We start from the raw sequence: 16419 nt of genomic DNA on the forward strand, positions 1-16419 counted from the left end.
GGTGCCATCCCTCTCCCAAACATCCCTGCAGCTGAGAGGCAGCCCTGGGAATTCATCAGCACTGGGAACTCATCAGCACTGGGAACTCATCAGCAGTCACTGCTGGCTGCAGAAAGGAGGGTGAGAAGCTTCTGTGAGGGGCTGCACTCCCATGGGGAAACACTGACTCGCTCCAGGCCCTGCTCAGGAGCCCAAACTCCCCTTTCCAGGCACCTTTCCCAGCACTCAGCTCTGGACACGGCCCTCACAGCACCCGAACTGGTCAGACTGGGGGGGTGGGAGAGCACTGCACAGCCCTTGGCTTTGGGCAGCACTTGGATTTGCAGCTGCTGGGCTGGAGCTGGAAGTGCCGCAGCTCTCCCGCAGAACTGGAAATGTCAGCCCCCAGCTGGGAGCACTGGTCTGTCCCTCCTTCCAGGCCAGCTGGCACTGGGCTGGCAGCTCCAGGGGGATCTCTACACACAGCCAGGGCAGAGACAAGCCTCTGGTTGTTGGCTGGAGCCAGCATGGCCTTGAAAACAGGCTCAGGGGCAGCAGAGCCACCTTCCTTCTGGGACAGACCAAGGAGCCATGTCCAGCCCTGTCCCTGTCCCCAGGGGTGCAACCAGTGGTCCTGACCCCCCTTGGGAAGGCAGGTTGAGGCTTGAGCAGCCCGCACAGCATCTCATCTCCTGCAGAAAGAGCTTGTTTGCTGTTGGCAAAGCCCCTGATTTGCCTACAGGTGGCTGCTGTGGCAGTGGCTGGGAGGGTGTTGCACTCCTATGAAGTGGAGGGACATAAATGCAGTGCTGGGTCCTGACAGGGGAACATTTGCTGTGCAGTTCCCTTCATGAAGGTGTCTGACCTCTCCCCTCTGCAAGAACAAGCCTCCACTCACTGTCCTGTTGCTCTAAGTTGTTTAATATCAAAGTCAGTCACGGGGAGGGGTAGGGTTAACACCAGCTAAAACTATCCTTAAACACAGATTATTTTCCTTCCAATTAAAGAATCACAGGGACTGGTAACAGAAGATCCCTGCTCAGCCTGCGGGCCCCTCCACGCCAGCAGCCATCCCCTGCGTGCTGGTTGTACCATTGCACATCATCCTAAAAGTCCCCGGAGGAGCAGCTCCGGAGGCAGGATCCCGCTCGGATTCCCAGGCTGAGCACTCACCAGGATGATGTGTTCGGGCTCAGCCCTCCCTTTGCAGCAGAGGCTCCCGGGAAGCGGCGCGGGGGTTTGGGAGTGGGAGAAGGCAAGGTTTGCAGTTGCTTCAGTGAAGAGAGAGGAGGTGGCTGAGCGGGAAGGGAACTGCTGTTCTCTTTTGCACTCCAAATCGCTGCTTCCCGGTGGTTCTCCTGCCTCCAGGCTGGTTCCCCCATCCCCTCCCAGCCCCCTGGGCTCAGCGGGCCGTGGCGAAGCCGATGCGGTTGTTGCGCCGGTCGAATTTGGTGTAGTAGTGCCTGATGAAGCTGGCACCCAGGATCCAGAGGGGACCAGCTGGGGGTGGGATGTCCAGCCCTGAGAAAGCCACCACGCAGATGTCCTCCCCGTACTGGGACTGCTGCAAAAGGGAGACCCCAGTGGTGATGGCGGTGCCAGGAGGGAGATCCCGAGGGAGGGACGGACCCCCAGCCCCACACCCTCTGCTTGGCCACGGTGTTCCTTCCTCATGGAAGGAGCTGGGAGGGGTATTCCAGCTCAGGATGCTCCAGATCATCTAGTCCAGCTCCTGGCCCTCCACAGGACAACCCCAAAAATCACAGAATCACAGAACATGCTGAACTGGAAGAGACCCACAAGGATCATCGAGTGCAACTCTTAGCCCTGCACAGGACCATCCCCAAGAGTCACACCATGGGCCTGGGAACACTGTCCAAACACTCCATGAACTCTTGGTGCTGTGACCACTGCCCTGGGGAGCCCATTCCAGTGCCTGACCACCCACTGGGGGAAGAACCTCTTCCTAAAACCCAACCTCCAGGGAGGAGGATCCCTGTCTGTCTCTGCTCTTTGCTGCTCACCCCAAATCTCCCCAGAACCACCCAAGGGAGCAGCCACAGGTTGCTCTGGCTCATATGGACACCTCTGCCCAACAAGAGGGTTTGGGGAAAACAAGGAGCATCATTCTGGGGCTCATTTTAGGGGAGCCAGGAGGGCGCAGCTTACCCGGAGGACGTAGGCTGAGCCGCTGAGCGCGTAGACCTTCCCCCCCAGGTGGAAGGAGATGTTGGGCAGCTGAGGCACCTGGTCACAGTCCACCACGTACTGTGGGAGGAGAAGGTGGCCCTGAGCCCACTCCCTGGGGCAGGGGTGGACTGGGGTACAGGTGTGGGGGGGGACTCACCTCTCCCTCGGCCACCTCAGCCGCCCCGATGGCTTTCATGAGCACGGACACGGGCCCGGCGGGGCCGGTGATGTAGGAGGCCCCTGTGTCCACGGCCACCGAGCAGCCTTCCTTGCAGAACAAGATTTCAGCCCCTACAGACACCCTGGAGCGGGAGGGAAGTCCCTGAATATCCCAGGGTGATGCCACGGGTGCTCACAGGAGCGTGACATCTTTCTCCAGGGAGCTGTGGCCAGGCAGAGCATGTGCTGCTCCCACGGGCTCTCCAGCAGCCCCGGGAACCCTCCCTTGCAGCTTTCCCGGTTGGAAAGCTAAGCTTTGTCATGTGCAGGGTTTGTTTATTTTCCTTCAAACAAAGCAGAGTTGTTTCAGCGCCTCACGCTCCTCCTGCAGGGCTAAAGGGGGTTAAACTCTTCCTCTGCAGCTTCCAAGTAGGATCAGCCCACGGTGCCACCCCCTCTGCATTCCCAGCTCTCCTGGCTCCTTGCTGAGTGTGGTGAAGCTGGAGGAGCCAACCCCGCTCCTCCCCAGTGGGGAGAAAGCATCCCCCAGCAGTGCCAAAGGAAAGCTCGGCTCCGTGGACCACCTTCCCGGGCTGCCAGCCTGACATCCCCCCTCCCACAGCCACGGGGGTCCCTGGGATGCACCCTTGGCAGTGCTGGGCTAAAGGGACCCAAGGATCCCAGAGGTCTTTCCAGCCTAAGTGATTCCATGATTCCGTGGCTCCCGGTGCCTGCAGGGGCTGTCCCTGCCCTCACCCCTTCATGCTGATCTGCCAGTAGCCGCTCTTGCTGACGTTCAGGTAGTGGAAGTCCCCGGTGTAATAGGCTGGGTCGCTGCCTCCCAGGATTATCTCCCCCCCGGGTTTCAGAGGAGCATTCCTAGGGCACAAACCACAGTGGAGCGATTCCCCCTTGACTGCTGCCCCCGAAAAACCAGCCAGGAGAGACCAGCCACGGCCACGAGGCTCTGCTGGCCCGGTGAGAAGTGCTGGAGAGCAAGCTGGAGCAGAGAAACCCTGGGTTAGCTCAGGGGGTGGGAGGGGGGGCCGCATGCAGGGGTGTCCCAGCAGGTCTGTGCTGGCTCCCAAGGGGAGCAGGAACGTGGACAGAACCCAGCCAGGGCATCTGCAGTGTGTGAGCTGGAGCAGGGCTGGCCTGGGGCTGGCAGGGGCAGCGGGGGCTGTGCCCACCCCGGGGCACACAGGAGCTGTTAGTGGGTGCCATCAAGGGTGCTCGTGCTCTGTGTCTTCTTACTTGGAGGCTCTGCAAAGAGAGGGATGCTCTGTGAGGCTGTGGACTGAGGGCACCCATGTCCCCAGGGCACCCAAGTGGCACCCAGATGCCAGTGGCAACCTCAGCCCCTTCCTTAGGCTTTGTTTGTTATTGATGCAACCTTTGGCTGAGGTCAGGAGGTACCGTGTCTGATTTGGGGGTGTGTTTGAGAGTCTGTCACTGCACAGTGCCAGGCTGTGGTGTCTGGGGCCTGGGGCAGCATTCCTGTCCTGCCAGGGTGTGTCCTCCCACTGCTCCAGTGGGTTTTGGGGATGCTGGGAGGAGGGGTGCTGGAGCACAACCCTTTGGGGCAAGAAATGAAAGGAGGTTTGGCTGCCGGTGCAGGTTTTTCTTCAATAGATTCTTTTGGTTTGTTTTGTTCTTTTTTTTTTTTTTTTTTTTAAATTTTGCCAAAAATTAACCAAAATCACCAAATTAACTAAATCCCCTCCTGGCTGGGATTGCTCCAGCCCCACTCACACAGCTGGTGACTGTTCAATCCGACAGTGACCGAGGAGCTGCTCCCCCTCAGCACTCCCTGCCCAGCAGCTCCAGACAAACCTCCACCCGGCTCTGCCTCCTGTGCTGCCTCATTCCCCCCCAGCTCCCCCAGGCATCCTCCACGGCCTCATCCCTCCCACCCCACATCCCACATCCCACAGCCATGGCTCTTTCCCAATTCCAAGATGCCAATGTGGTTCTGATGCCCCCAAAACCAACCCCCCCCCAGCTCCCCACGGGCCCCACCGGCTGTAGTAGACGGAAAACACGTCCTCCTTGAGGATCTGCTGGGACAGGATCCTGTCGAAGACGGGGGTGATGCCGTCGATGGCCTGGCTGGGGAAGCCCATCCCCAGCACCCCGTCAAACCTGGCGAAGATGAAGGGGAAGGCGGGAAGCGCCGTGGCCTCGGCGAACACCTGGACGATGGGAATGTCTGACACCTGGGGAAGGGCACGAGGGTCCTTGCAGGGAGCTGGGAGGGGTGAAATCCCCCCCCGAGAGCCCCCAGCGTGTGAGCAGCTCCTCGTGAGCGCCAGCCCCCCTCACCATGACGATGTCCTGGCTCAGGAAGCCCTTGACGCTGCCGCTGCCGTAGCGGATGGCGAAGCCGGTGCCGTTGGAGATGTAGGTCCGGGACTTGGAGGAGTCGTAGCGGCTGTGGGAGACTGGGCAGAGGGAGAACGTGCATCAGAGGAGGTGAGAGAGAGAGGGCTGAGTGTCTGTGCTCCCCCGGAACATCCCCTGTGTGATGATGAACCCACCGTGCCCCGGTGCCAGGGGACTGGGCAGCAACAGGCAGAACCCCCCGTGCAAAGGGCTGTCGAAAAACCAGACCCCCACACCCGCCCACCCCGAGCAGCCCCCGAGGTGGAGGGACTTGCCCCCCTTCACTGAGCCCAGCCTGGGGGTGTGGGGTCAGTCCTGGCTCCGGCCGTGCCCCCCTACTCACCACAGGCGCTGTAGAGGGGGGAGCACTTGTAGGACGGCACCCACAGGTTGGCCGAGCCCGTGTCAAAAACCACCTTGAAGGTCTGTGCAGGGGTCCCGATGCTGATCTCGCCGAAATACTGGGTCTGGAAGAGGCACAGCACGGGGGGCATCACTGGGGGCACAGCTCGGGCAGACCCGAGCCAGGGGGGATCCGTGAGGTGACACCGGGGTGACAAGCCCCCAAGAAGGGAGAGACTCACGTCCAGGTAGTTGGTGAGGAGGGTGGGAGCCGTCCCGTTCCTGGGACCGGCCCCGCCGCCGCGCCTGCCCTGGCGCAGCTCTGGGAACACGTCCCACACCTTCACCCCCATCTCCTGCAGCGTCTGGCGGATGGAGGGCATCCTCCGCAGCGCGATCCTGCGGGGGCCAGGACAGGGCTGGGGGGGCTCAAGGAGAACATCCCCCCCCCTCCCCAACTCCCTGCCACCCGCACCCCGGCATTCCCGCCTCGGGAACTCCAGCCGGGTGGCTCTAGATGGCAGCAGCTCCCCGCAGCACCCCGGCGGGTCCCGCTCCCACCGCACGGCGGGGATGCGCCCCAGCCCACCCAGGGCAGGGACCCCACGGCGGGTGGGGCTGCGGGAGGAACCCACCGGCCCCCGGCAGCCACTCGCGGGCTGAGCCCAGCCCCACGCTGGGGCAAAATGCTCCATCTCGGCATCCTTGGTTATTTGGGATTCGGGGTGCTCCCGAGCCATAGAATTACTTAGGTTGGAAAATACCTCCGGGGTCATCGGGTCCAACCATTAACCACGCGGTGCTGGAGGGCAGAGAGGAAGAGGAGCGAGGAAGAGCAGGTGAAGAGCAGCAGAGGAGGAGGAGGAAGGGATTTCCCAGCGTGGCTGAAGCAGGAGAGCCCCTCACCCTCAGCCCCAGCCCCCAGAAAAGAGGGGAGACAGCAGGACCCAGCACCATGTGGGCCACACACAGTCCTGCTACCTCTGCAAAGCCTGGGCTGGCAAGGGGGCAAAGCTGGCACCCCAGGTCAGGGCCAAGAGCAGCAGGTACTGCTGCACCCTCCTGCTGTGTCCCACCGGCATCGTGTCCTCCAGGGCAGCCTCCTGCTGTGCCAGCAGCTCCTTCCCATCCCAGAGGGGACGATGCTTTTATAGCCCGGGATTCTCCTCCCCTGGCTGGGGGAGGGCTGGGAATCCCACGGGCAGGTGGCTGTGACCCTCCCTGCCGAGGGTGGCACATCCAGGAGCCCCCCCGTGCCCGGTGGGAAGAGCTGGCAAGGGGGGCTGTGCAGAGCTGGGAGCGCTGAACCCGCATTCCTTGGGGTTATCTACTCCCTGTCAGCAGTACCAGGGCATGTGCAGGGCACAGAGACCTGCTGGTGCCAGCTGGCAGAGCTGCTGGGGGGTGCTGGTTGTGACACAGGTCTGGCCAGGGAGATGTCCCACTCTGCAGAGGAATAATGGGGCTTTTCCCAAAGGCCTGGGGGTGGGAATGGCAAAGGACACTCAGCCACAGCCCCTTTGGCCGTGGAGACACCAACTGCAGGCCCACAGCCCCCTGTGCCCTTCCAGGGGCTGATCTGAGCACAACCAGGGGAACCCTCCCAGCTCCATTAAACCAGCGAGGGAGCAGAGCCCAGGGTGGAGAACAGCACAACTCATTGCATTTGTTACATATGATACTAAACCAAGGGGCAAACCCAGCCCTGCCCTGTGGTTTGGAAGGGAGATGCTGCTCTAAAACCCTCAGTGTGGGGACTCCTTCATACCAGGTGCTTCCCTGGCCCCCAGGTCGATGTGTCTCCCCCCTGGCAGTGCCCAGTCCAGGGCAGTGGGTGCTGGATCAGCCCTGTGGCTCCCAGCCCAGGGCTTGACCTCGGGGAATCTCGGTGGGAAATGACTGCCAAGGCAATAAAAAACATTCTTGGAAGAACCCTAACCACACATCACACACTTGCCCCTGCCCTGAGACCCCCAGCTACACAATCCCCCTCCTGTGGAGGATGGGATTTGTTTAGGGCACCACTGTCACCCTTGTCCAGGTGCTGGAGGGGGCAGCGAGGAGAACAACCCAAACAGCTTCCCCCCGAAACCGGGGCTTAAACACCTCCCTGCCCTGTGGGATTGTGGCTGCCAGGGGAATGCTGACCCTGGCAGGCCCCGAGGGCTCAGCCCCGCGGGTCCCACCCCGCTCCCCCAGCCCTGACGTCCGTTCCCACGCCGGCCCCCAGCCCTGCGTCAGCGGGGCAGCCTCGTGCCCCGGCACAGGTTGCAGGGGGGTGCAGAGGTCAGGAGGCAACAGCCCAGCCCGGGAGCCACAGCGACGTGAGAGAGCCTGGCAGGGAGCCAGCAGACATAAATCCCCTTCCCGGGCATCCCACGGGCTCTGCCAAGCCCCGTTCCCCGAAGGAGAGGCCGGGGGTGCAGCGGGACTTCAAAGGGAAGGGGCCACGTCAGCAGGGAAGGTGGGCCCAGGATGTGGGGCCGTGGGGCTCTGGTGCTTCCAGCCCCTCTCTGACCCAGGGCCACGTTTTCGGGAGCCCTGAGGGGTGTTGGATGCTCTGGGCACGGCTTTGGCCCAGGAGGGACAGATGGACTCCTGAGCAGGACATCGAGAGCAGGGTACAGCTAGGAAGGGAAGAGACCCCTGGGCAGGGGGAATGGCACCACCACCCCCTTGGAAGGGAAACCAAGAGAAAACAGGCAGAACCAACTTACCCAAAGCCATCAGAGGGCTGAGGGCTGTTGCCTTGCACGGCCAGTGCCAGCCCTGGGGTTGGCTGTCCTTGCTCCCAGCGCCAGGGCTCAGGGATGTTCCCAGCACAGGACACTTTCCCGTGCAAGGAGAACCCCACAAGGCATTTTCCAGTCACCTCTGCCAGCACTGAGCAAGGATGAGCAGCTGGTGCACGGGAGCAGCGATGGAAAGACCTGATGAGAGGCTTTAAATAACCTACAAAGGTGCTTTTGTGCCCAGGGTTAGAGGAACAGGGGCATGGGAAGGACAGACAGGGATGGATACAGGACATCAGCCAGCTCTGGGACCATGCTGGTTTTATTCCCAGCCCCTCAGGTGACCCAGAGCTGCAGGGAAGATGCTCAGCTCTTCCCACACAGCCTCAAAACATCACTTAACCTGAATTTGCAGTGACAGAAAGTGCCAGGGCATCAGGGAAGGCTGCAATCACCCCACCTGATCCATGTGCTGCTGTGGGAAACCTGCTGCAGTTTGCTCCAAAAGCCTGGGATTTTATCTAATTGCAGATCCAATAAAGAGCAGCTCATCTGGAAATAGCAGGGGAATGCTCTTCAGTCATTTCCCTGTCTGCTTTCAAGGAGTCAAGTGATTGAGAGAATTGAAGGAAAATGCTTTCCAGAGAGAAACAATCGCTTTCCTGCCGGATAAATTTGTTCCTCTCTCATGTTGGGCTGAGCAAGTGCTTTTCTTAAAATAAAAACCTGAGATATTAAGTACTTCCCTCTCTAAATGGAATCATTAGGAAGTTTCAGTGAACAGCTTTTATTTCTTGAGGGATCCTTTAAAGCAGCACAAAAAGGGAGGCACATTTCTGGCCTTCCCACGCATTTCACTCACTTTCCTTGTCCCCGAATTTGTTGGTAGTAAAAACACACAGGGCTTGTGAGGATCCTTATTCTGGGTGACCAAAAAGCTCCAGCATAAAAGCAACTCTAGGGAAGGGCTTAGAGGAGGCTCTGGATGGCACCAGCACTGGGGGAATTCAGTGCTGACGTCAGCCAGAGCCAGGGCAAACCCAAAGCCTTTGCTGGAGACCAAAAGTGCTCTGGCACAGCAAAGCAGGGATTTACTGGGCCGGAGGGAAAACATTCCCTGCAATGAACTCCAGGAGAGCAGCTCCAGCTTCAGGCTGAGGGAGCTCACAGCCATTCCCTGGGGCTCCTCAGAGCCTGGAAGAGCTGTGGCTGCCCCATCCCTGGAAGTGTCCAAGGCCAGGCTGGACGGGGCTTGGAGCGACCTGGGCTAGTGGAAGGTGTCCCTGCCCATGGCAGGGGGTGGGACTGGATGTTCTTTAAGGTCCCTTCCAAACCATTCTGAGATTCCATGATCCCTCAGTGCCACCCAGGGAAGATGCTCCATCCTGGCTTGATTTTCCCAACAGGGTGAAGTGATGGCACTTCACAGCACCCGGGCACATGCCACGGGGATGGGGGCATTGAACACTGGGAACCACCTTCCCCTGCACATGATGCATCAGGGACCATTCCTCTTTCCTCTGCTGAAGGCCTGAAGAGGAAGCTTGACCAGGAAAAAAGTTGCTGTGGAGCCCGAGTGGGAATTCTCAGCTGGGGCAGAGCCAAGACAGGAATAGGATAAAGGCACTGGGGAGGCTGCAGCCCTCACTTACCTGCACCATGTTCCTGCCAGGAAGCTCATTTTCCCCTTTTCAAGAGCCTTGTGCTGCTATCAAAGTAAAGATCTTCTTCCCAAAACCAGGGATCCACTTCCCAAAACCAGGCATCCACTTCCCTAAGCAGCCCTCCCGGGGACATAAAGCAGCCCTGGGTACTTGAGGAGCTCTGCTCCTGTTAATCCCTTCTGGGAGCTCATCCCCTGCAGCCCAGGACTCAGCCCAGCTCTGGGATGGCATTTGGGTGCCCAAATGAGTTACCCCACATCACCTGAGCCATCAGAGCCCTTCCCAGCTCTGCTTTCACCTGGTGCCAACCCCCTGCACTCCCGGGCAGCGAAGCTGTGCCTACCAAGGGACAGCAGGCACAGCCACCAGCTCCGGGAGGGAACAGGTTTAACTCCAGCTCAGTAATTAATTCCTGCTAGTGAAGGAGGTTTTCTGTGCAGGGACCGGCTTTGATGTGATTGCTTTGGTTTAATTAAACTCCTGCTTGCACCCAGAGCCCCGAGTGCTCACGGGAACCTGGCTGGGCTCCACTCAGGAGTTACCCGACCAGTTCTCCTGGGCAGAGGAGTTCCTGCAGCCTGGACAAAAGAACTGCTTTAAAGTCATCTGAGGGGAAGCTGGGAGAGCTCAGCGCTGCCCTCAGCATCCCACCTGCCGTGGAGATGTCCCTGGTGCCATTGGGACACCTCTGGACGGGCAGCTGGCACCTCACACCACGGGATGCCCATCCCACAGAGCATCCAGCAGTGTGGGTCCTCCTCAAGCAGAGATGAAAGCACCTGATACCTGGGCCTGGGTGGGCATCAGGTGGGCTGGAAGGTGTTCCCCTGGCCCAAACCCTGGCAGAGCTGCCCCAGTGCCCAGCAGTGCTGTAAATCCCACCAGCTCCATCCTGCAGGTCCAGCTCATCCCACAGGGAACAGTCCAATGGGAAACGTGAGTCCTGGCTCTGGAACACTGAGGGTTTGCTCCAGGTCCCCTCCCAGCCCAGCATCCCTCATTAATTAATGCCCCCGGATGTCATTTGCTGTTCCATGGTGGCTGAGTCTGACTGGGGTCATTTACTCTGCTCCAATCAGGTCAGGGAATGTTAATGTGGTTTAATGGGTGTTTTCCTAACCCCCCCCTGCCCTCTCCCGTGGCTCCTGGGCAGCCTCATCCCCATGGGATGCGTGGGAAGGCAGTGCCACGGCCCCTGCCTGCGTGCCAGGCCTGCCCCAGCTGCCTGGGGCTGGTGGCCAGGGCGGGGGGGCCACGGCCACCAGAGGGTCCCTGTGCCACCCCCAGTCATGGCCATGGGAATGGCCCTGTGCCACCTCCAGCCATGAGAAGATCCCTGTGCCACCTCCATGCGTGGGAAAGTCCCTGTGCCATCCCCAGCCACATCCATGGGAAGACCCCTGTGCCACCTTCAGGCACATCCATGGGAAGGGCCCCGTGCCACCCCCAGCCATGGCCGTGATGCCTCTTTGGTGACACCAAGAGATGCCAGAGCTGGAGCCTCAGGAAAGGAGCCCAGCCTGAGCTCGGTCTCAGACACATTTTTTATTAAATCTTTCACTAGGGGAAGACAAAAAGAATTAAATAAGTGCAATAGTTCCAGAATCCTGCCTGGCACAGCCCTGGGGCCCTGGAGCTGCTCCCGGGAGCTCCACGGGGCAGGGGGGCCCCGTCCCCATTGTGGGGTCACTCCTGACAGCATTGAGGGTCCCTGGGCCAAGAGAGACAACCCCAGGGCCAGCAGGACCCAGGGCTCACTGCCACCATCCCACCTCAGCCACTCGGCCCGTCCCAGGTCAGGTCACACCATGGAGCCGCTGTCTCCCACCTTCTGCAAGAGCTGCAACGGGGACAGACCCAGATCAGCGGGAAAATCCACCCCTGCAGCCTCAGGGGGCTGTGGGGTGACTGCAGTGACCTTCCCTGTCTGATCCCAACTGCAGGGGGCTGATCAGAGCCCGGGGGCACGTCAGCCCTGCTCACCTGGCTCAGCAGGGGGATGTTTGCCAGCGAGCCCAGGAACCCCAAAGCCACCGGGAAAAAGCTCCTGTGTCAACACAAAAGTCTGGGTTGGGCTCCAAGGAGGATCCCCCGGCTCTGCTCTCCCCTGGGGGGGGGTCTGGGTGCCCTGGGACCCACCTGAAGAGGGTGATGAAGCCATAGGCCTCCAGCAGCATCCCCAGGATCGGCCACCGCATGAGGACGACGATCAGCCCCCCGAAAAAGAAGCTGGTGCCCTTCAGCTTGGGCCGCTGGAAGAAGAAGGTGAAGGTCCTCCTGAAGCCGATGATGAAGACCAAGCCAGAGAGGAAGAGGATCTGGGAGGAAGGAGGGAGGGAAGCGGGTCAGAGGAGCTCTTTGCTCCGTCCTGGGCATCGGTGCCGGCTGTGCCCCGGCCCCACAGTACTCACGTTCCCAAAGGCCAGGAGCACGGAGTCAAAGTACAGGAGCATCCCAAAAAGGAGGAAGAAGAGGCCAAAGCCAACCAGCCCCACTCCAATCCCTGTGGAAGACGGGAGGGCTGAGACAAGGGCTCAGTTCCACACCTCAGGTCCCGTGTCAGGTCCCTCCTTTCAGTGCCTCCCTGTCCCATTCCCTCCCAGAAAGACACTTTGGGTTTTCTCCAAAGCTTAGAAACAGCCTTTGCACCTGCCCAGGCCTTGGGGCTGTTGTTGCCCTAGAAACCCCTGAGGGCTTGTGAAAAAAGAATAGAGAAAATAGATGGGAAGAACCATCTCCAGCCTTTTCCTGAGCAGTGGCACGAAGGTGCCAGTGCAGGCAGTGCCAGCGGAGGATGGAGCTGATCTCCAGATGATCCAGGCACCTCCCCAGTGCTGGTCCCCACATCCCCCTTGCCATTACACCCCTCCCTGCCCCAGCCACCCCAGCCAGCAGCTTCCAGCCCTGGCGTGGAGCTGCCCCGGCCCCACAGGGGTGGGCATCACCCACGGGTCACCCCGTGCCCACTTACGCTGGAAGTCGGTCAGAGACACCATCTTGCCGGTGGCGGGGCTGGGTGAGGCCGGGCGAGGGTGGCCCTGCCTCCACGGTGACCCTTGGAAAAGCCCTTTAGTCCCTGTGGTCCCCACGTCATCCTGCAAATCATTAACAGCCCCGGCAGCGCCCGCCCCGCTGGCACAGCACCTCCCCCGGGGGGCACGGGGTGGCCCGTGGCCACTGGCCCCTGCTGGTCCTGCCCTCCCTGGGATGGGATGGACCCTGCTTGGAGAAATCCCTGACAAAGGAATAAAATAGGGAGCATGGGGCTCCTTCGGGGGGTCCGGATGGCACCCGGGGCACAGCGAGGTCCCTGTGGCACCCTCCTGATTCCCGGCTCACATCCAGGCTGCTCCACGGGACAGGAGAGCCCTGGGACTGTTCCATGCCCTGCTGTGGGAATAATGGCTCGCCCAGACCCGCTGGCTTGGGCCAACAGGGGTCCCTTGGTGGCACAGGTCTCCCCTGAGCCACCCCCAGGGCCCTCTGTGCCCGCGGCCCTCGGAGCAGCTCCAGCTCTTCCCAAAGCCCCTTTTTACCCCTTGGCTTCACACAAAAAGGGGGTTTATTCCTGCCCAAGAACCAGGCACAGCCCAAAATAAACCCCACGGGGGAAAATGAACCCCGAAAACAGGGAGAGGGAGAAGAAGGTTCCTCAGGGAGAGGGAGGAGAAGGTGCCTCTGGAGAGATCCATGGGCCAGGTGAGCCCCTTCCCCACTGCCATTCATCCACTGTTTCTTCGGTCTAATATTAAAACCGAGGTCATGTCTAGACAAAAGACACACAAATGTTGTCATTTCATAGATACTTTTATTTCTCTACCACTAGCAAAATATCCCAGAAAACAATCACCTCCCATCCCACCCTCCCCAATGCATAAATAGATTTCCTCCTGATGCAAATCCTTTCTCGGTTACAAGTCACTGGTATATGAAGTGTTATGAAAAATAATAACCAAAATAAAATTAATTAAGGTTGTTTTTTCCTTTTTTTCTTTTTTTAAACAAAACAAAACAAAACAAAAACCAAAAACAAAACAAAACCACAGCTGGGCTCCAAGGGCAGCCATGGGGACACACCTTGGGGACAGCTCAGACACGGTCACTTGTGCCTGATGGCTCTGGGAACACCAGGACAGGAGCACTGGGATGCTCCTCATCCTCCCTGCTCCCTGGAGATGGGAAAAATTGCTGCCTGTGGGTCTGTGTTGGCCACAGCCACCCCAGTGTGTCCCCAAGGTGTCCCCACCCTGGTCACCCCCCTGCTGCGCTCAGGGACAGGGAAATAAACATCATCTCTTAAAACTTACAGTCTCTGTATATTTTATTTTAAATAAATTTGCTTTTAATAAAAGCAGAAAAAATATATATTTTTTAAATAGGTCTTTTTTTTTTTTTTTTTTTTCTTTTTTTTTTTCCCCTCTGATAAATTGGCAAAGAATCTGCTTTTTGTAACTCATGGGCAGGGCTGGTGCCAACACAACCCTGCGGAGAGAGAGCTCGGCACAAACAGTTCCTCCCAGGAAAGAAGAGAAAAAAACAAATATAGATATATATTATAAATGTATAATTTCCATAAAACATATATTAAGGCATGTAATAGCAAAATAAAGGGCCAGCTTTATGAGCTAAGAGGGCTGAGGGAGGCTCAGGAGGGGGATTTAGGGCTCTGGGGGGTTCCTACAGTATTGCTAAGATGGGGTGTATGGGGGATAATGGGGTGCAGGGGTCCTGGGGGGGTCAGGATCAGCCAGTAGGGAAGTAGCTGTGGGATGGACGGTGTCCAGTGTCCAGCTCCTCGCTCCATCCTCCCTGCCCACCCCAGCCCCTGGGGCGGCCCTGCCAACCACACCTCCTGCCAGGGATTCTGCTTTGCCGGGCAGAACCCGCTTTTTTTCCCACCCTCCAGAACGTTAAAGCAAAGGGTAAATTTGCTACAGGAAATCCAAACAGCTGGAAGGGGCTGGAGTGCAACGGGAAGGGTCTGGGGGAGACACAGGGCCAGGTTTTGGGAGGGTTCGGAGGCGACGGTGGGACGGGGGCAGCTGAGGTGATCCCCCTGCTCCCACCTGGCCCCTTCCCCTTCCTCTTCTCACCACCATCCTCACCCACTGGGGGGGGTCCCTGATGACCCCACGGCTTCCCCACCCCACCTGGCACCCCGCTCCCTGCCCTGCTCCCACCCAACGTCCCCATCCCTGCCCACACCTCCTGCTCCGTGCCAGCGGCGCTCCGGTGCCACAGGCAGCCCTGGTGCCACCCTGACCCCGCACAGGGCACTGCCCCGGGCACCTCCATGTCCCCACAGTCCCACCCCCCTCCATGCTGCTCCTGACACAGCTCCTTCTGTCTCCAGCCGAGCCCCAGCACCAGGAGGGACGGGACAGCCCAGGCCAGGCGGGTGCGAAAAGCAGGGTCAGGGCTCAGGGAGGGGAAGAGGCACCCGAGGAGCTCAGATGGACCATCCAAGCCTGGTGGAAGGTGGAAGCACCATCCGTGGTGGGGACTGGCTGGTCTCCACCCAGAGAGCCCCTTCACAGACCTTTGGGAGGCGTCCCAGGAGTCCGAACGCTCCCCAGGGATGCCCCGGCAGGGAGGTGCCCGCTGTGCCAGTGGCCGCTGTCACGGATGTCCCTGCCCGGCTGCCCATGTGGGCCTGGCGCCCAGGACACGGCGGATCTGTCCCTGTGTCCACTGCCAGCCCGAGGGCTCCTCGGGGACCACCTCCAGCACCTCCACGTCTCCTCGGGCCGGGGCAGAGCAGCCGGTGCCGTCGGCGCCGCATCCCCCAGGCGGCCGTGCCGGGTGGTCTCGCCGTCGGAGGGAGGGAAGGGGGTCCAGGAGAACCAAAAACGATGGCGAGAGGTTCGGTGTCGTGTCGGGGGGGCTAAAACGTGGCCCCGTGGAACTTGATGGCGCCGGCAGCAGCCAGGGCTTGAGCTGGAGGGGCGGGAGAGCGGGGCTGAGTGGGGCGGTGGGCGGTGGTGAGGCAGCCCCCGTGCCCACCCCGCAGCCCCTGTGCCCACCCCGCAGCCCCTCCCTGCCCTGCGCAGGAAAACCTGGCACAGATTTGGTTCTATGCTCCTGGCTCCCCTGGGGGAACATCCACCCGAGCAGGGGACACTGTGTCCCCCCCAATTTGCAGCCACCAATTTCACGCCAGGCAGGTGAATCCCAGAGACCCCCCCTTTCCTCCCTGCACGGCCCCCCTGCCCAGGGCAGCCTGCTGAGCCCCCCGTGCCCACGCTGGGCTGACCCCCAGCGCCGTGGGGACACTCGTGTTGGTCCATGGAGGAGACGGGGCTGACGTGGCTCAGGGAATGTTGGTTAGCTGGAGCAAGCAGCGACGGCCGGGCACGGGGCACAGAAGGGGCACCCCGGCCGGGCCCCCCGGGCTGGAGAGGGGCTGGGCTGGGCTGCGGTAGGAGAGAAGAGGTGCTTACGGTCACGGCTCACACACGCATTAAGTGGCTGCTGTCGGCGCCCCGGGGTTCGGCCGAGAGGGGGTTGGTCGGAGGAGCCGGGGAGGCTGGGGAGGTGGGAGGGCTGGGGGTAGCGCACTGAGCTGGAAACAGAAACGGGAGAAGGGCGTGAGGAACACGGGCTGCGGCAGCGGGGGGGGCACCCAGCCGGGGGTTAGCGGGGAGGAAAGGGACGGGGGGAAAGGAAGGGGGAAGGAAGGAAGGCAGGCAGGCAGGGGGGAAGCAAGCGCGGGCAGGACAAACAGCCACAGCGGCGCCCGCTCCCGGCGCGCACACGTGAGCTCCCTGCAGGGCTCCTCATGGACACGGCGCGGCGTGACACCACCATCACCCAGGGACAGCACTGTGCTGACCTGGGCATGGGGTGACACCACCATCACCCAGGGACAGCGTGGCACCGAGCTGACCTGGGCATGGAGTGACACCACCATCACCCAGGGACAGCGTGGCACCGAGCTGACCTGGGCATGGAGTGACACCACCATCACCCAG

General features: G+C 60.4%; 3 protein-coding genes across 21 annotated transcripts in view; all 3 read right to left on the reverse strand.

The window, feature by feature from the left end:
- Positions 1–882: 882 nt before the first annotated feature.
- On the reverse strand, positions 883–10852 carry REN (renin). The gene is made up of 8 exons (XM_064636155.1): positions 5295–10852; positions 5054–5177; positions 4651–4769; positions 4339–4544; positions 3085–3207; positions 2327–2471; positions 2149–2247; positions 883–1543 (listed from the first exon to the last, which is right to left on the reverse strand). Exons 1-8 carry the CDS (start codon positions 5826–5828, stop codon positions 1382–1384), a joined length of 1512 nt encoding a protein of 503 aa, XP_064492225.1. The 5' UTR covers positions 5829–10852; the 3' UTR covers positions 883–1381.
- Positions 10853–10974: 122 nt separating this feature from the next.
- Positions 10975–12673, reverse strand: GOLT1A (golgi transport 1A). Of its 2 annotated transcripts, none has more exons than XM_064636157.1 (5): positions 12420–12673; positions 11860–11951; positions 11588–11700; positions 11432–11495; positions 10975–11288 (listed from the first exon to the last, which is right to left on the reverse strand). In XM_064636157.1, exons 1-5 carry the CDS (start codon positions 12442–12444, stop codon positions 11250–11252), a joined length of 333 nt encoding a protein of 110 aa, XP_064492227.1. In that variant the 5' UTR covers positions 12445–12673; the 3' UTR covers positions 10975–11249. The 2 variants fall into 2 exon arrangements, with proteins under 2 accessions (XP_064492227.1, XP_064492228.1); XM_064636158.1 differs by having other exon boundaries at positions 11588–11766; positions 12420–12654.
- Positions 12674–13236: 563 nt separating this feature from the next.
- The window catches only part of PLEKHA6 (pleckstrin homology domain containing A6), a 46176-nt gene continuing 42993 nt past the window's right edge, over positions 13237–16419 (reverse strand). For 16 of the 18 annotated variants that reach the window (XM_064636123.1, XM_064636132.1, XM_064636141.1 and 13 more), the window contains 2 exons: positions 15889–16010; positions 13237–15385 (listed from right to left, as the gene is read on the reverse strand). In XM_064636123.1, coding sequence (XP_064492193.1) covers positions 15898–16010 — 113 coding nt within the window. In that variant the 3' untranslated portion in view covers positions 13237–15385; positions 15889–15897. The remainder of the gene's footprint in view (positions 15386–15888; positions 16011–16419) is intronic. The other 2 variants (XM_064636134.1, XM_064636128.1) reach the window with 1 other exon arrangement.

Source organism: Pseudopipra pipra, chromosome 25 (genome assembly GCF_036250125.1).
Source record: "Pseudopipra pipra isolate bDixPip1 chromosome 25, bDixPip1.hap1, whole genome shotgun sequence".
Lineage (NCBI taxonomy): Eukaryota > Metazoa > Chordata > Aves > Passeriformes > Pipridae > Pseudopipra > Pseudopipra pipra.

Coding starts and splice junctions, on each gene's coding strand:
- REN (XM_064636155.1), bottom strand. CDS start 5,828: ATGACCCCGGAGGTATTTTCCAACCTAAGTAATTCTATGGCTCGGGAG. Junction 5,178..5,294: donor TCCTCACCAACTACCTGGAC/GTGAGTCTCTCC, acceptor TGCCTCTTCCAG/ACCCAGTATTTCGGCGAGAT. Junction 3,208..4,338: donor TACTACAGCCGGTGGGGCCC/GTGGGGAGCTGG, acceptor TTTGTGCCCTAG/GAATGCTCCTCTGAAACCCG.
- GOLT1A (XM_064636158.1), bottom strand. CDS start 12,444: ATGGTGTCTCTGACCGACTTCCAGC. Junction 11,767..11,859: donor TGCTCCTGGCCTTTGGGAAC/GTGAGTACTGTG, acceptor CCTTCCTCCCAG/ATCCTCTTCCTCTCTGGCTT. Junction 11,496..11,587: donor GGCTTCATCACCCTCTTCAG/GTGGGTCCCAGG, acceptor GTGTTGACACAG/GAGCTTTTTCCCGGTGGCTT.